The 18,030-nt window shown below is 45.5% G+C and overlaps 1 protein-coding gene across 1 annotated transcript in view; it reads left to right on the plus strand.

Annotated features, from left to right (window-relative positions):
• Window positions 1-18,030, plus strand: part of CENPF (centromere protein F) — a 1,545,100-nt gene that overhangs the window by 135,366 nt on the left and 1,391,704 nt on the right. Inside the window, exon 3 of the mRNA XM_044061312.1 lies at window positions 15,463-15,659. Coding sequence (XP_043917247.1) covers window positions 15,463-15,659 — 197 coding nt within the window. The remainder of the gene's footprint in view (window positions 1-15,462; window positions 15,660-18,030) is intronic.

Here is an 18,030-nt window from a genome sequence, read left to right on the forward strand (position 1 = left end):
GCCTTTTTTAGGAAAAGTCATGAGGTCGATACTACCAACATAAAAATTTCAACAAAATGCAAATTAAAGGTCTTGCTGCTAAACGCTAGGAGTCTAAACATGAAACTGCAATCACTGCAAGCATTCTTAACCCTGGAAGATGCTGACATTTCTGCAGTCACAGAAACTGGTTCAAAGCTGCGGAGAGCACCCTAGCATTGCCTGGTTACTCGTCCTATCATACATTCAGACCCCAAAATGTGGGCAGGAAAACTCATGCCAGAACACGCATGCCCAGAGATTCCTCTATTTTTATCAGTGCAAATGCCTTGGAGAAGCTAGTCGATACCCCACGAGAGGTGATAATATCTTGGACTTGGTATTAACCAACATGAGTAACCACTGCAGCCACCCCTACGGTATCTTCCTCCCTGGTAAGGTCCAACCATAAAGCCGTCACTTTCAAAAGTCACCATCTCCCCTGACCCCCCCCCACACACACACACAGCTAGGGTCAAACAAAAAAGCTTCTCAAAGATGAATACAACCTCCTGAGGGAGGGTATAAACAGCTTCACAGCCCCCTCACCCACTTAAGGAACTGGCACCAGTGTCCAAATCTACACCAAAGTACTATACGAGCATTTATATAGATGAATGGAATCGGGAATACTTGACGGGACAAAAACATTCTCTGCATGGAAGAGTAAACCTGTCTGGCGGACATCTGCAATAAATAAACTATATATAACAAAAGCAAATAATTGCTGTCCAGGACTAAGGAGCAGGTGCCAAATTGGAAACAACCTCTCCTTATCCTGAACAAGCAAATAAGAGCACTAATGAAATCCTCTAAAGCCAACTTTGAGTCCAAATTGGCCACATCTACTAGAGAGTCATAAGGCCTTCGTCACATATGTCCGCAATCTCAAAGGAAGCACTCAGATCTGTTCAGAACTGGTGGTCAAGGACACCACATACACAAATGCTGTAGATATAACCAATCTACTGGCTGACAGAGTCAGTTAAAAACTTCTCCCCTCTGCCCCCTCCCCATTCAGTAAATCGGGACATCCCCAGTACCTGCCCCCCACCTCTCATTGCTAGGGAACAGATTATCACTGCCCTCTCAGAGGCAAAACATACAGCCTCCATGGGATCTGATAACATCCGAGGCTGCATCCTACATGAACTCGGGCGGGAACTTGCAGCACCATTAGGTACCCTATTCAACCAAAGCCTGAGTATCGGCTTCATCTCAGCAGAGAGTGGAGGACAGCCACTGTCATCCCTTTACATAACGATGGAGCGTCCACAGATCCAGAAAATTCTAGACCCATCAGCCTAACTAGCCAGATCTGCAAGGCCATGGAACGGATTATCCAGGACCTCATTAACACGGACATTGGCAACCTCCAAACACTCTATCCCACACAGTTTGGCTTTGTCAAGGGGAGGTCATGTCTGTTAAATCTGGTCTACTACTTTGAGAGAGTCACCAAAGCCATGGACGAGGGGAAGATGGTGCACACTGCCTACCTTGACCTGGCCAAAGCCTTCAGCACTATTCCCCACTTGGGCATAGTAAATAAACTCTATCATCAATCCATATGTTAACAGATGGGTAGCAAACTAGCTCACTGATCGAACCCACCTAATCGAAATAGGGGAAGCCACCTCAAGATTTAGACCCGTAAGAAGTGGTGTACCCCATGGATCGGTCTTGGAGCCTCTGTTATTTGGGATATACTTCTCTTGAGGTGCAGGCCAAAACCAGTGGGATATGGCTGACCAGGTTTGCAGACTACTGCAAGCTGGGTGCAGTCATCAATTCACCAAGTGATGTGGATGTCCTTCAAGAGGGTCTCCCCCAAACAAATGACTGGTGCCAGAAACATGGCCTCAAGCTGAATGCTAAAAAATGCATCATCCCCTTTGGGTAAAGTGACATCCCCACATATCACATGTCCTAAGTACACAATCAGTAGTGAGGGATTTAGGCACCCATGTTGATAGCAACCTGACTTTTGACCGCAATGTTGCTTCCGTTGTACAGAAAGCTTTCTACATGGCCCACTTAATAAGTAAGGGTATCTCATCCAGGGACAAAGAGGTCATAACATCCCTTTATTCCTCTCTTATAAGGCCAGATCTGAAAGTGTTGGTTTAGAGTTTCATTAACTCATTTTTAAGTCCCCGCTGATTTTTTTCTATGTGTGTGTTACCTGTGCTAAGTGTGTGTTTTCCCTGTGTATTTAATTAACTTTTGTATTTTTTTTAATTAGTTGTCAGCCCAAATCTGTCCCCTTAGTGGCACCGAGTGTGGCCAAATAAAGTATTTTTTTGATGGCCACAGCTGTTTATAAGCCTGGGGTGTTGGGCCTGTGTGTCTGATTTCCAAGTTACTTTGGTTCAAACCTAGCTGTCTGGATTTGGATTTTTTTCCGCTTGTCTTGGCGGGCCTTTTACCGCCAGCTGTGGCTCCGGGCTCCGCCCTTCCTGCCCTCCCGTGGTTTCTTCGCCTTCCGTGGCAACCCTCCTGCTCCTGGCTCCATTCCTCCCGCTTCAACCTGGGAGGTTCTGTCCCGCTGGCGGAGGTCCTGTTGCACCTGGCTGGGTTTACCGGAGAGCAGCGGCTCGCCTCCGGCCAGCCAAGCGGGCTTCCCCGGCTTGTCGATGCGGGTCTCCCCCTTCTCGGCCCGGGGACTCAACCTCTTTCACTGGGTCCCAGGAGTGCTTTTCCGATTCCTTGGAGTCGAGGCTATCGGCGAGGCACACCCAGGCCTGCCGTAGCCACTCCGACCTCCACTCCCCGCTTTCGATGCTGAGATGGACCGGATGATGAGAAGATCTGGTCCCTGGACCGATGCAGAGAAAGTTCATCCAGGCCCAGATGCAGATGGAAGGCGCCTCCCCCCTGCACTCAGCTCTCTCCGACTTTTATCGTGAATCCACAGCATCTGACCGAGCAGCCGATGAGTGGTCGGAGCCGATAGTATTTCTGGTACGGCGATCCGATAGTGTGCTCTTGCCCCTGGACCGGGTCGACCAGGCTTTCGGTCGCCCGAGCCTCCCTCTCGGAGATCAGTGCTCCTTCGGGCGGAGCTCTCAGAGGAGCGCGCCGTCTGTCGGTCGCGAGCGCTTCCGCCGTGCCGAGCCCCATCTCTTCGATCCGGGAGCCGGATCGTCGGGGGCGCTGGATCGGATCCTTTTCCCTTCGTCGCTCGCCCGGTGTGGTTCTGGCTCTGTTTGGGGTCTCCAGACCCCGCACTTGTTCCGCCCGCCCGCCTCTCCGGCGGATCGAGGGGCCGATTAGCAGATCCCTGGGCCTACGCGGCTCTGGGCCCCACTTTGCCCCTATGGAACAAAATTGCTGCCTCCCCGGACCCCGGCACTTGTTCGGCCAGCGGGATGTTGATGCCTGCATACGTGCAAAAGAGAGGCACATTGACACCCAGTGCTCACAGAAGCCCCGGACGCTTCTATGGAAAGGGGCCCCCTCTCACCCTCCACTTCGAGGATGTCCTCATTTGCCCCATCATGGCTCCATCTGGGGAGTATGGGGGTGGTCTGCCTCCTCTCACAGTCGGAGGCAGTCCGTTCTTGCTTGCAAGTACTTGAAGCGCCCCATCTACCCTGGAGTCCTCGGTCGCACCCTCTGGGAAGGAACCCGGACACCGTGGCGTGAACGAACACGAGTCCGTGGAGGATCATAGCCCATGAGATACCCCCGGCCAGCAGGCTCCGGGGCCCCCCATTGAGCAGATGGCAGTATGGAATGTGAGGTTGATGCTGGCGGCCACCAAGAGGGAACTGGGGATCAGCTCAGGTCCGGCCCTTTCCTTGGAGGCGGATGCGGGGTATGGAATCGCTACCGGCCACCAAGAGTTCATGTCAGTTCTCTCAAGTCACGGCCGAGCGCCATTGGCACATGGACACAGGCTTGGGAAAGATCTTATTTTAGAATAAAGCATCTTCTTAGCAGAGCGCTCGGAGGGCCCATATCAGGGCACTGCACTCGTATGGCCACCTTTAGGTCAGTTATTAATACAGGCGGCTACTCACGTAACGGAAGGACTCTGCGGTATAGCGCAGGACGGGACTAGTCACTAGGCGTCAGGCCTGGCCCACATTGCCATTTTTCTGAGCCCTTCAAAGCTGCATTCTGGTCCCGCCTGGGTTCTGGTTTCGTTTGGCACTGCGAACTTGCCAGCTAGACACTCCAGATTCTTTCTCGGGAAGACGCTGTCTGTCTGCCGGGCAAAACCTTTCTCTGCACCCCAGAGGCCCCTACCTAGGAAACCAAAAGGGTCAGAAGAAGTCGCCTTTCCGAAGTCGCAGCTCCACAGAAGGGCCCCCGCCCTCAGTCCTCAGGGCTCCCAGAAACCCGGGACGCGCCACCTCTAGAGGAGGGGCGGCCAGAAACCCCGTCCAGCAACCTTCGACGGGGGAACGCGAGCAACCTGATGGGGCCGAGGGGGTTCTGGAGGCAGTCGTTTCGTGCCATGTCCCTTCCGCGGGCCACAGTTGCCCGGAGGACGCTTGGAGGATCATCAGCAGAGGATCCCGCATCCCTTTCCCTTGTCCCCTTCAAGTTGAAATCCCTCCCAGATCCCCCACCCGAGGATTTCGCATCGCTGGTCTTCATTGGCCAAGTGCTAGACCAGCAGGCCATCCCACCCATTCCTCAGACCAGATCGGATCAGGTTCTACCCAAGGCCAGAGCCAGTGCCAAAGAAAGAAGGACCGAAGACAGAATCCTAGACCTCTCTCTTCTTTGGTGACAAAGGCCAAAGAAAAATTCAAATCCTACTCTGCTCTCTATTGAATCTCTGGGGAGAAAAATCACTGGATGTGCTCGCTGACCGTATCCTCCCCTTCTGGACCACTACATCCTGGTGCTCGCCTCGCCCAGGTGAGAACCTGCTACTCCGCTGGGAGGTCACTACCAGTCTTCAGTTCCGGGTCCTTCCCTTTCAGCTGCCCACTTATGCTCACCTGTGAGCCACCACAGGTAGCAGCCAGTCAGTGGCTTCCACCTGAGCATCAAGGGCCTACCAGGTCTTCCTACCTGAGGATTCTCCCTCTCAAGGCCTGGTATCTACTTCTATTGGCGGTTTTTCCTTTCATCATCTTTCTGATCATCAGCCTTTCTCCAAAGAGATCCTTTTCCTGGCGCCACAGGCTGAAGAGATTAATCCTCACTGGCCTAGGACACACAGTTTATTAAGGCCCTCTCACTATGACAGAGTTCAAAAATCTGCAGCTCCAGGTGCGGCCCATCTCCACTCAAGTTCTGTTTCGGGCCATTTGGTCCTGCTCTCCTCGAAATCCATGGGCTCAGGCTGAGCACTTCTTCCCTCTTGCCAGGCCTGGCGCATTTCACAGTTCACACCTAGTACTCCGGTCATTCCTTCTTCTCCTCATGCATCATCATCCTTTGATCGTTCCCAGCAGCGTCCCTCTTGTCCCTCTTCCATGGCTCGATTTCCACATCTCGCGCTCATTCGCCCCTCTCCCTCGGAGGCGGTGACCACGTACAGCCTGGGGCCGCCCACGGGCCATGGGGGCCAGCCTCCCTGGCCGAAGGCACGTGCACTTCTGATTTTTCACCTCACTTACACGTGGGATTCTTTCAGATCTTCTACAGTGCTCTAGCGCTATATTCTTTCAGGACTTTCTCTTAGCGGGACAAATACACACTATATCTTCAATGGGTCTGTTGTCGATTCATCAACAAAGGTGGGGGACAAAGGTCTTCTCTTCTTTTGTCGGCAGGAGAAGCCATGAGGGCACTGACCAGGGCAATTTCCACCAACCGCTTAATAGCAAATCTACAACACCGGTCGGTCCAATATCCAGTCGGGACCATTCTGACCCCCTGATTCTGACCTCTCAGAGTGGTCTGGGAATCATACGAGTGGAATCCATATTCGCACGAACGCATATTCATGCGTTTTTTTGCCTCTCAAAACAACAGCGATAGTTTTTTTTCGCTCTGATACCTCCGGTCGGTAGTACAAGAGACGCCTGTGCTGCTTGGCCACCGTCTTCTCTTCGTAGCAGCAACCCTTCCTCTCTGATGCTCCAAGTTCTTCAGAAAAAGCCTCTCGGGTTGCAGGAATGACTCATTGTCTGCCCGCTTGGCCTCGATAGATCTGGTTTCCCTTCCTAAGGTCTCACCGGTGATCCCATCCTTCTTCATTCCATCTCGGACTCTGGGATATCCCATCCATTCCATCCTCCTCCGAATCTGACAACCTGGCTGGTGACCTCGAATCCCGGCTCGTCACTCTGATTAGGAATTCTCGGTATTTATCCCTTCCACGTTATGCAAAATGTTTGGCAGCAGTCATAAACCATTTGGTTAGAAAGGCTCAACGGGCAAAGTGAAGGGAAGCGAAGCCGGCGGAAGCCTTTTCCCTCTACGTGACTTCCCTTTAGTGCCTCCCTGCGCAACTCCTCTTTTCTTAATGGTGCCAGTTCCATGGTTCAGCCACAACTGGCGGGCACTCTCTCATCATCAAATTTATCATGACTTAATTTCTCATGATCACCAAATTGTGTAAAATTTGTGTAAAGGTACCCAAATTCCTCAAAAAACTATAAGTCTCCCCCCCTAAACTCCTTGGGACTCCTCTCTGGTCCTACAGGCTGCTCCCGCCTTCCTCTTCGCCCCAGTGGAAGCCAGTGGCTGTGAATTTTGTCCTCACAGACTGTTCCTCAGCCTCTACCACACATCAGCCTTTTGGAGAGTTTCTGAGCTTCCTGTGAGGTTCAGCAAACCTCCTTACTTGGTGTTTCATCCGACTGCACCACCTCGGACCAACCTGCTCTGTCTACCCCAAAGTCGAAACTGAAGCAAACATCAACAGTAAACTTAACATTAATTCCAATAAGTCCATATGAAAACTGTTTTCTTCCCTAAATATGATCTACAAGATGTTCACAGGCAACTTAGATTAGATCTTGAAGAGGACGGGCCAATAGAACTGAAATCCGACCAGTTATTTATTTCCTTGGTAAAATTTTTTTTGCAAAAGCCAATTTTTAAAGTTTCTCTGTCCCGCTTTTCTCTCTGTTCTCTTATTTTCTTATCAATCTTCAGGGAAGGGCCTGGCTGGAGGGAGTTCATGCCTGCCCATTCCGGGTCGGTCAGTATCTCGGCAGCCTTCAAGGCCAGGGATTCCTCTATTCCTGATTTCTCTCTTGTGCAGCAACACGTACTTCATCTCATACTTTTTATTTCTTCTTATAACTTGGATCTTGATCCCTTGGGTAGAGTATCCCCATCCTCTGCGGTGCCCGGCCACGAATATCCTTCCATGATGGCCATTCAGGTCAGGTGGTAGCTGGGGCTGTCACAGGTTGCACACAGACAAAAGATCCTATACACTAGATTTAGAAAGCCATGTACTCACCATATTCCTCCATCTGAGTAGGTTGTCTGGCCCATCCCCAACCATCCCGCCTCCTTTCCCCCTGGCCTTTCAGTTTCTATGTTACCCTTTTCAGGGGTGTTGTTGCTTTTGCAGAAACAAGTGAGAGGTGGAGAGGGAGCAGGGCATTATTATGTGAGGAGGGAGGAGAGAGCTGCTGGATCCATAGCTGGAAACTATGCGTTCGATCGATATGGATCGGCATAACCCACAGGTTGCGACAAAAAAATACACACCTACTCAGATGGAACGTTATGGTGAGTACATAACTTCTAATTATTGAGTGCAACTCCCCTTCGGCATGTACCTCGCAAAGTACATGCAACAGCTGGAGAGACCACAGAGGTTCCTCACCAGGATGAGCCAGGGCCTCAAACATCTACCCTACAGAGATGGGCTAAAAGCTGTGTCCCTCTGCACAGTTTCATACAGACTCCTCAGAGGTGACCTCTGTCTGGCATATAAAGCGATCTCAGATCCTGCCTTGATGGGACTGCTACATATCTGCAAGTCGAGCTCCACTCGAGCAACCTGTACATGTGACCTCAACCTGGTCTGTGATACCAATATAGGACTTGTTGGTGGGACAGATTTGTTTCACAGAGACTCCCCCCCATCTGTGGAGTAGACTTCCTCTCAATGTCAAGCAGAGTACCTCATTATCCCTTTTTAAGAGGAACCTGGATAACTGGATGGGAAACAGAAAATACACCCCTGGGATTCCACCTGTGTCCCTACTGGACAGGGGCTTTGGGTGCTGACTTGTCTAAATGTGTTTTATAAGGGCCTCAGGGCCAATAACCTAGTAACCTCCTATGATGATGTAGTTATAGTAGAGAAAAGTAGGTTTAAAGAATTTAATAAATGGGCAATCAATAGAATAAGGTATTGCTATTTTTATTGAGGGGTGGATAGAATAGTAGGGGAAGAAGAGTGAGGAGGGAAGGACCAAAAGAAAGCCAGTGTGATGTGATACAGCTATGTATAAGAGGGAAGAGCAACTAGGGTAGCTATAATGTGTATGATTGGTTGTAGGTATGGAGTGGAAGTGTAAATGTTGCTGTAGTGGGAATTGGGGGTTGGTAGGGGGAGTGAATTGAGTTGGAGCTAGGCAAAGGCTTATGGAGCAGGTTCCAGTCCCTTAGGATTAAGGAGCCAAACAAGCCACTGGTTTAATACCAAGCGTCACAAAAACAAACTTAACATAAAAAGAGACTTTATCAACACAGCTTCCTGATACTAATTTTATTAAATAACTACAAAAATTGAGCGCTTTTGCTGTTGACAAATCGCTTTTTCAGACTAATCAAGAAACCAACCAAAACTGTATTTAAAACACTTATAGCCAATCAGAAATCAGCTCTGCAGTTCTCTAACCATTATAAAATGCCTTAATCTTAATAAAAGTAAAATAATTTACAATTCTCTCAATGCAAACTATTACACATACTAATAAAGTGCAAAACATATTAAAACAAAAACATTAGCAGACAAATTCCATTACAACATCAATGGTGGGAGTGTTCGTGCATTTAAAGCCTGTTTTAAAGAAACTGATTCATTTATGTCCAAAGGTCTATCAGCACACAGGTATAGTATCAATTTCTATTAAATTAGCTCTGTTCTGTTCTTCAGATCCCCTCACCTAACACTTTCATTCACTCTTAAGTACAAAGAATCTAAAGCTATGGTGTGAGCCTTCTGTTTTTACGTGCTGTGCAACTGCATTACTAACTTAAACATTCTTAATGTCCCTAATATGTTCTAATATACACTCTTTGAGAGTGGTTGGTCTTGCCTATATAAAGTGCACTGCATTCCACACAGTAACTATAGTAAACAATATTCCTAGAAGTACAGTCGGCATAAAAAGTATATTCAGTTGAATAACTGAGGGATGAACAAACTTCATACCTGAATAAATGAAACTGCAAGCACTACAACTCCTACTTGGATAAGTATCTTGCTGTTGCGATACTATTGACAGCCTATCTGTACGAGTCTTATAATTGTCTTTTAAGGGACAACTTATTTCTGAAAGAAAAATACAGTCTCTTGTTGTAATGGAGTTTGTCTAGTCCCTTACGGCCGGTGCATAGCTGAAAACAAACTATAGATTTGGCACTGCTAGAGTTTGCATGCAAGTAACGTAGGGTGATTACTAGTATAAGTGCAGAAGTAAATGTTAGACTGTTTAGTAGTAAAAGTAGTAGACTATAAAACCAACAAGTGTAGAACGATATAATTGTAATACAACAAGTGATTATCTGTGAAACTTTAGGGCATGGAAAAGGGGGAAAAACAAAGCAACACAGAGCTTGCCTATACTGGCAGAGAGAGATTTACAAAAACAGTAGCTGGAAATGCCAATTTAGTGAAGGCTGCCAGCAAGAGTACGGTGTAGCTCATTAATTAGAGGGGGAAGAAGAGGGGAAAATTAAGGGGCAGTTGAGGATATTTTTGATTATAGTTCTGAAAACCAGACCATTAAGTACTGACCAAACAGAGAAGAGACACTGCATGGTAATACATGCCCCACAGATTGTGACTTCTTTGAAATGGTCTTCCTGTTCATGTAAAGAAGAGTCCTTCCCTGTCTCTCTTCAAGACCATCCTTGAATCGATGGACGAGGAATCATGAATTCACACCAGGGGTTGTGCCCATGTCTCTTAAGGATAGGGATAACCTGTGTAATACTCGAGGCATAGGCACAGACCTATGCCTTCCTCCTGCCCCTAGGGGCCATATATTGGGTAAAATTGGGTTATATTGGCTAGGTTTGTAAAGACTGTTGAGCTATTAGCCTAGTGATTTCCTATGAACCTATTAAAATTAGTACGATTTTGGACAGAGCAAGATTAGGATAATAGAATGAAAGTACAGTTGTGTAAACTTTTACCATAAGTGTAGTCCTTGCCTTCATCGCTTCAGTATTCATAACTCAAGGGATTCCCTGCCGTGACGCCTGTCATCTGGCCAGTCCACTAAAGCCTACTATTGTTTTAAGGTACACTAAACTTCACCTAAACACTCCTTACATGTAGTGTAGGTCATAAAGGTGACGTTCAGGCATACCATCCTCCGAACTGATTGCCCCAGTAGGATCAGGAGTCCAAGGAGAACCTGCACATCTAGGAAGGAAAAAAGACTAGGGGGATGGGGAGAGGGAGTGAATACTGAAGCGGTGAAGGCAATGGCATCTATGGTTATGGTAAGATTTTACACAACTGTACTAGGTCCTTGCATTTACCAGTGCAATATTCGTAACTCATGAGTGCGCCAAAGCTCAAGAAGAAACTTGGGAGGATGAAGCAGCACTAGAGCCATCTAAGAAGCCATGAACAATGGCATTAGCAAAACTCTAGCTCTAGAGATACCATCCAACTTGTAGTGTTTGATAAAAGTATGCACAGAAGTCCAGATAGCTGCTTCAAGAATAGAATGTGTCTGAGCCCTTGAAAAAAGCACCAGAAGAAGCCACAGCTCTAGTAGAATGATCCTTTACAGAAGAAGGAAGGCTCTTGCCATGAAAAGTTTAACAAAATTAAATAGCCTATGAAATCCAATTAGAAATAGTTTGTTTGGAAACGGCCAATCCTAAAGACCTATGATGAAAGAAAAACACTTCATCAGATTTTCTGATAGCTTTAGTCTTATCCAAATAAAATCTGAGCTGTCTATGCACGTCTAAGGTATGCAGCACCCTCTCGCTGTCAGATTGCGGAGAAGGAAAAAGGTAGGCAAATAATAGACCAAGTGACAACTTATTAACCACTTTGGCCATAAAAGTAGTATTAGTATGCAAGGACATCTGTCCTCATAAGATATCAAAAAAGGCGGACAAGCCATAAGGGTTTGCAACTCAAGACACCCATCTTGCAGAAGTAAGAGCTAACAAAAGAACGGTCTTCCAAGAACAATGTTGAGGAAACTGAAACAGCAGGCTGAAAAGGAGCCAGAGTCACTTTCTCCAGAACAAAATTAAGATCCCAGGGAGGAAGAACAGGCTTTGTTGGAGACCTAATATTAAGGATGCCTTTAAGAAACCGCTTGGCCTCAAATTTAGAAGCTAATGGAAGAGTTAAAGGCAGACAAGCAGAATGAGCTGATTTAAGCGGGCTTTGTTAGAAGAGTAAGCCAAACCAACCAGCATTGAGCAACTTGCACAAATAAGCGAGAACCAAAGGAACATCCACAGTATGTTTGTCCAGGTTACGAGAGCGACAGCAAATAGAAAACCTCTTCCATTTAGATAAGTAGGCTTTCCTGGTAGTAGGTTTTCAGGCCTCCTGCAGGACCTGCAGCACATACTCAGACAAGAGGTTTGTGAGGAATTGAAACCCTATTATACACAGTGTCAGCTAAAGTGTGTTCAGGTGGAGATGGATGAGAGATCCCTTATCTTGTGTGAGTAGATCTACCTTGTGAGGTAACTTGTGGTGATTGCCCTTGGCTAGATGCAGAAGTACAGGGACCAATGCTGTTGCAGCCAAAAGGGTGTTGCCAACAAGATTTTGGGAGCGTCCTGTTAAATCTTGAACAGGACTCTCAGAATGAGAGAAAGTGGAGGGAATGCATAAAGAAACATCCCCTCCCAAGAAAATGGAGGGCATCCACCTTCCACACCACAGGACCTGGGACTCTGGCACAAAACAGAGGAAGTTGTCTGTTCAGAGGAGAGACAGAGAGATCTACTTGGAGTACCCCACTGGTGAACAATGTCCAGAAACACATCCCTGTGAAGCATCCATTTATGGGACTGAGTGAAGGACCTGCTCAAAATGTCTGCCACACTGTTCCGATCCAAAGGAATGTAAACTGCCTGGAGGATCACTTGATACTTGACAAATTCCATACCATACCAGAAGTGCCAGTCAGCAAATAAGTTAATATCTTGTCCGTCCCCCCCCGCCTCGTTTGCTGATATACCACATAACCATGGTATTGCCTGTGAATACCTTGAGGGGCCCTGGAGAGAAAAGGGGAAGTAAGGCCTGAAGGGCTGGCATAAAAGCCTCTCATCTCTCTGATGTCGATGTGCCTCTTTTGCTGACGAGGCAACCACACTCCCCGAACCTTCAGGGAGACTAACGTTGCTCCCATCCCACATCTGAAGGATCTGTGAATACATCCTGAGAGGAAGAGGAGGATGAAAAGGGAGCCCTGGATTCAAACAACTGCTGAATCCACAACAGAAGTTCCTTCTTGAGACAAGTGAGAAGAGGAACTGTACAGTCTAGATTATGTGCATGTTGAAACCACACTGACTTCAGAAACCACTGGAACTTTATTTGGAGTTTGGCCAGAGGAAGCATTGGAATAGTGGAAGCCATGAAACCCAGAGCTCGCAAACCCCCTGGCTGTAATGGAGGCCAGGAAAGGAAGAGTCTGAAATTAAGAAATGAGGAGGCAGGGATGTCAGCATTGGCACAGTGTGAATCCTGCAACCCAGAAAGACATGATCCTGTGAAGGAGTTGGGGAAGACTTTTTTTGAAGTTTATCTTGAACCCAAGGTTCTGAAGAAGACAAATGGTAAAACGATTTTGTAAAAGGACCTCTGGAGAGGATGCCTGAATCAGCAGGTCATCAAAGTAAGGAAATATTTGGATCCCTTGAAGCCTGCAAAAAGCAATCACAGGAGTGAGAGTTTTGCTGAACACCCTTAGGGCAGTAGAAAGGTCAAAGGCAAAGCACAGAAAAGAAAATGCCAGGAAACAACAGAAAATGCAAAAACTTCCTGAAAAGAGCATGGATTGGAATACGGAGGTAAGCATCCTTGAGATCCAGAGACATCAGCAAGGCTTGAGGGAGCAAGAGAGGAAATGGGGCCTGAAGGGACAACATCCGAAAGGAAGGCACCTTCAGAAGTGTTTAGATGAGAAAGGTCTAGAATTGATCTTAAAGTACATGCATTTCTGGGCACTAGAAACATTCTTGAATAAAACCCATTCCCCCTTTGCGACACGGGCACCTCTTGAATAGTACCCTGAGACGAGATCTCAAAGAACCTCTGGGGAAAAATGGTTCTCGAGGCAGAATGCCCGAAATGGACGCTCGCAAAGCCTTGGACATGCTGTCTGCCAGATCCTTGCTGGCCTCCAACCCGGACACAGCAGAGTAATCTGACAACACAGCCAGGCGAGTCTCTGGGTTTGTAATGACCTTGGGAGAAACACCTGGCAGAGGCTGGACAGCGGAAGATTCTGGTCTTACCTTTTTCACTTCCTTGACGGCTGACTCTCTGGGCAGGAAGTTCTATTCATAGTATCTTTAGCAAGAAGCTTAAGAGACTGGCTCTCTCAAGATGCAATGAAAGGGAAGAAAGCCTACTACAAAGGGTTGTTGGGACAAATGCCTGACAAATCGAACAAGATGTATGGTTATGAGAAGCTCCTAGACAAAAAAGGCACTTATCATGGTAGTCTTTTTGGGGAATCTGTCTCCGGCACTGGCATTTACCCTTCCAGGATGACCTAAATCCCCCAGACAGCACAAATAAAATAAAAAAAAGCACAAAAACCCCAACTGGGTTACTTCTCTGCAACAGTGAGATCTTCAGCAAACAGGAGTAATCACCGGAATTCCAACAAACGGGGGAAAAAGTGTCAAAAAAACGGACTGAGGCAAGCAGACAGGTTCAAAGCAGCATTCAGACTAGTGCCAAAGAAGTTCCGAGGAAGGTACGCCTGAATGTCGCCTTTATGCCCCATGCTATGCAAGGAGTGTTTTGGTGACATTCAGTGTACCTTAAAGCATCAGTAGGCTTTGGTAGACTGGCTGGAAGATGGGCTTCACGACAGGGAATCCCATGAGTTATGAATACTGCGGCGGTGAATGTAAGGACATGAAGTAATTTCCCTTTTCATTAAATAAGACAAGTCTGTCAGCTTTTGCAAGGTTGGATGTTGTATTTACTGTGCTGCAGTGTTGGGGGTGGGGAGTGCAGTCCACGACTAACTGGAATATAACAAAATTCTATGGTCAAATGATGAAAAAAGGTGTATAAAAGTAAAGGAGGCAAAAAAAAAAACAGCTACTATTGTCAAGAAGACTGAGAGTTCTAGAAAGCGAGAGCATTAACAGGACCGAAATTAGAGTTTATAATACACTGATCAAGTAGGAAATGGTTTAAGATGAAGAAAGAGTAGCACAGAAAATAGCAGGCAGGGTATTTTCCATATATTCTGAGGTTAGATATGCAACAGGCGACTTCCAGCAAGGTGAGCTAGAGGTGTGAGGCAACAGCTGTTTACAGAAAAAAAAAATACATGAGCAAAGAGAGTGTCCAAAACAAGTATAAATAGAACAGTAAGCAGTACAGCAAAGTAAAGATTGCATACAAAAAAATTAAAAGCAGGTTAGCAATACAGTGGCTTAATGTAATGTATGGAATTAAGATGCAATAAAATCAACCTTGACTGCCCTGCATTCTTCACTATGTTTTTGAATGTTATGCCATTCTCTTCTGTATCCTTGTTTTGTTTTACCTTCAGTGTATTATATTCTCCAAACTGCAAGCTTTGTACTATTGTTACTGCTCCATTGCGTTACTTTTTACATACCTCATTGTAATTCCTGGCTGTGACTGAAATGGTTATGCAGTGGATCAGTCCACTCCTCCAGTTTACAACTAGGAAAAAATACATTTATACAGTGCTAGGTTCACAAAGCTGTTTTTATTTATTTATTAATACCTTCTCTAGTCACTGTAGTCATGCATTTAAGTGTTCTGTCTGCATTTTGCACGTCTGAGTTTAAAGTATGCTTTAAAGACCCACTTTATTAATTGCATTGCTGTTTTGTAATTTTTACCATTAGTTTAAGACCTTTAAGTGGGTTGCGGGGAGGCATAAAAAATACATTGTTTAATGCTATTTTTACAAATACTTTGTCCTTGATGGGGAAGTATGTGTTCAAGAAGTTTTTATTTTCCTCCTTTGAATCCATTGTCTTCAACAAAGTTTGTTAACCCTGCATCTGGACTATTGAAGGAAAGATGACAGCAGTTTATTTTATGGAACTAATGTTTTCATATTTGATCAGGTTGAAAGTGAAAAGAATGAAATGACAGCACTGAAGAGGGAAAATCAAAGTCTCACGGAATCCTGCGACAACCTGGAGAAACTCAGGCAGAAGATTTCTCACGATCTTCAAGTAAAAGAAGCTCAAATTAATTTTCTAGATGGCCAACTATCTTTAAACAGGAAACAGATTGAGAAACTGGAGCTGGAAATAAAAAAGTAATTTTTTATTGAAATATTTTTAAAGTATGCTTTACATTGTTCTCTAACTTAGCTGATGCGTTTTATCAGAAAACTTACTGTAGTAAAATGCTACCTTACCTTATCCATTTATTGGTGTTCTGTAGTGTAGTAAGACCATTACTTTGTTCAGATTTTTGCCCCCCCAAGAACACAGAGATTTGACTTCCCTCTCTGCACCTAGTTGATGATTTGTTACTCCCGCAGGGCATGAGAGCCAGGCCCATTTGTTCCTCATCAAAGGTGATAGTTGTACAGCCTGTCCTCCCTGTGTGTGCCATTAAGCACTTGAGCCAGTATTTGAAGTTTGGTTTGTGTTAAGAGAAAGAGTTTTAAAACATACTGTTATTTGTCTTTTTCCTGTTCTTGCAAAGTGAACATGTTATTTGTTGGGATATGCCTATCAGAGATGGGCCTCATCTGTGAACAAAATGCAACATTACTTATGAACCTGAATAATAACTGTTTTCTGCATTTCAGAATAAAGAGATTTGGTTATAGCTTAGTGAAGCCTGGGATAAGGATGCACGGCCGAGTAAGAGTTAATTTACTGAAGCAGGCTGTGTGTCCTGGAAAATTTGAGCTACCATTGTTGAACTGAACATTCTGTACTTGAACATTCTGTACTAACTGTTGGTTTGAGGTGATTTGTGATAAACATGTTTATCCTCTGTTTTTCATAGCTAACTGTCAACTGTCAGAAATGTAACAAAAAGTTGTCTTGCTTGCAGTATAAAAGTTGATGTCAGTAAACTAGTTGACCAGAGGAGATCATCTTGGCCAACATGCTGTGTAATCTGGTTAGCTACTAATAAAGAACTTTTTCATCACCTGAGGCAGATGCGACTTGTTTGAATTTTTCTTCTGACATTTTGGTCCTTCGGACCGGAAACCTCTACGAAGATACGGATCAGACCAACAGAGAGACCGAAAAACCTGTGCAGGTGAAGGTTTCTCATCTTAAGATTCCCTCGACTGAAAGTCCTCCGATTGATTTGTCGTTGAAAGGAGGCCGGTCGCTCTCTGATCCCTATCTGAGGGACGGTTTCTGAACCAAAAGGGGAAATGGAGCCTCATCTGGTTCAGGTAGGATGAAAAATACATTTTCTTTTAATTCAATTTAACTTTGTTGACAAGGGTTTTATTTTTAGTTAAGGGTGGGTAGGATTACTTAAGATTATTTTGTTAGGATCACTCATTAAGATAGCCCCATTTTATAATAAGCCCTGTAAAATAACTTTGATACAGTCCTAAAATAAGAAATCTAGGGGAAACATGGGTTCGAGTTGCTGCAAGTGTGAGAGTGATGTCTGTTTAAATGTTGATGCTAAGTATATGAAAGGTTTAAACAAAAATAATGTTAAATTTTTGAAAAACTGGAAGTTGAAATATGATTTTGATGGTATCCTGAATAAGAATGCCTGTGCAAAATTGGTTGGAGATTTGAAGAGATGCGGGAACTAGAACTAAAAAACAAAGACAATTGGGATTTCCCCAAGCACAAAGATGGTTAGAAGAGGCAAATAAACTAGCTATAAAAGAAAAACAGTGCCAGGAAAAAGAAAAAATAAATCAAAAGGGATCACTGGTGCCAAGTGGAAAAGTAGCTTTATTTTTAGATAAGGAGGATGAGCATACAGTTTGTGCGGTACAAAGGCAGGCAACTGCCCCACCGTATGGGGAAATTGCTGCTGCCGTACCGGCGGAACCTCCTCAATATCAGTCTGAAGATGTGGGATCTGTACAGCAGGGTGGGTTATTGGCTGCTCAAGGAAACGTTGTGACCCCTCCAATTTACCCGCAAATTCCCGTAGTACCCAAGGTTGCTTTGCAACAGGTAGACCAACCTATGCAGTTAAGATCAGGACCAGCAGGGCAAGGACGTTGGGCCATTAAACTTTGACTACTCAGAAGCTCTTCCCTTAATACAAGTTGCAAACCCACAAGCAGGGGATGTTGGACAAGAGCCAGCTATTTTAGTTTATCGTCCCTGGGCTAGAGAGGATATAAAACGAGCTACAGATGGTATTCCTTATCCCAAGGTTAACTTTCAAAAGTTTTCTGAGGACATAGTTGGTATGCGTTTAAGTTATCATCTAAATGGTTTAGAAGTAGAACAAGTAGTGCGACAAATCCTGAGTCCAGATTGGCACTTAGTTTGTGGTACTTGGACATGTAAGGCAGATGACGGCACTACATTAAAGCATAATTCTGGGGTGTTAGACACGCGAGTCACTGATCTGTTAAAGAGAATTTCCGATAAGTGGCGTCCAAGAGCAGATTGGACAGTAATAAATCAGTGCATCCAAAATGATGATAAATCTGTAGATCACTATATTGTAAGATTGAC

The sequence above is a fragment of the Protopterus annectens genome, chromosome 1.part0, assembly GCF_019279795.1.
Source record: "Protopterus annectens isolate FY-2018-M chromosome 1.part0, PAN1.0, whole genome shotgun sequence".
Taxonomy (NCBI): domain Eukaryota; kingdom Metazoa; phylum Chordata; order Ceratodontiformes; family Protopteridae; genus Protopterus; species Protopterus annectens.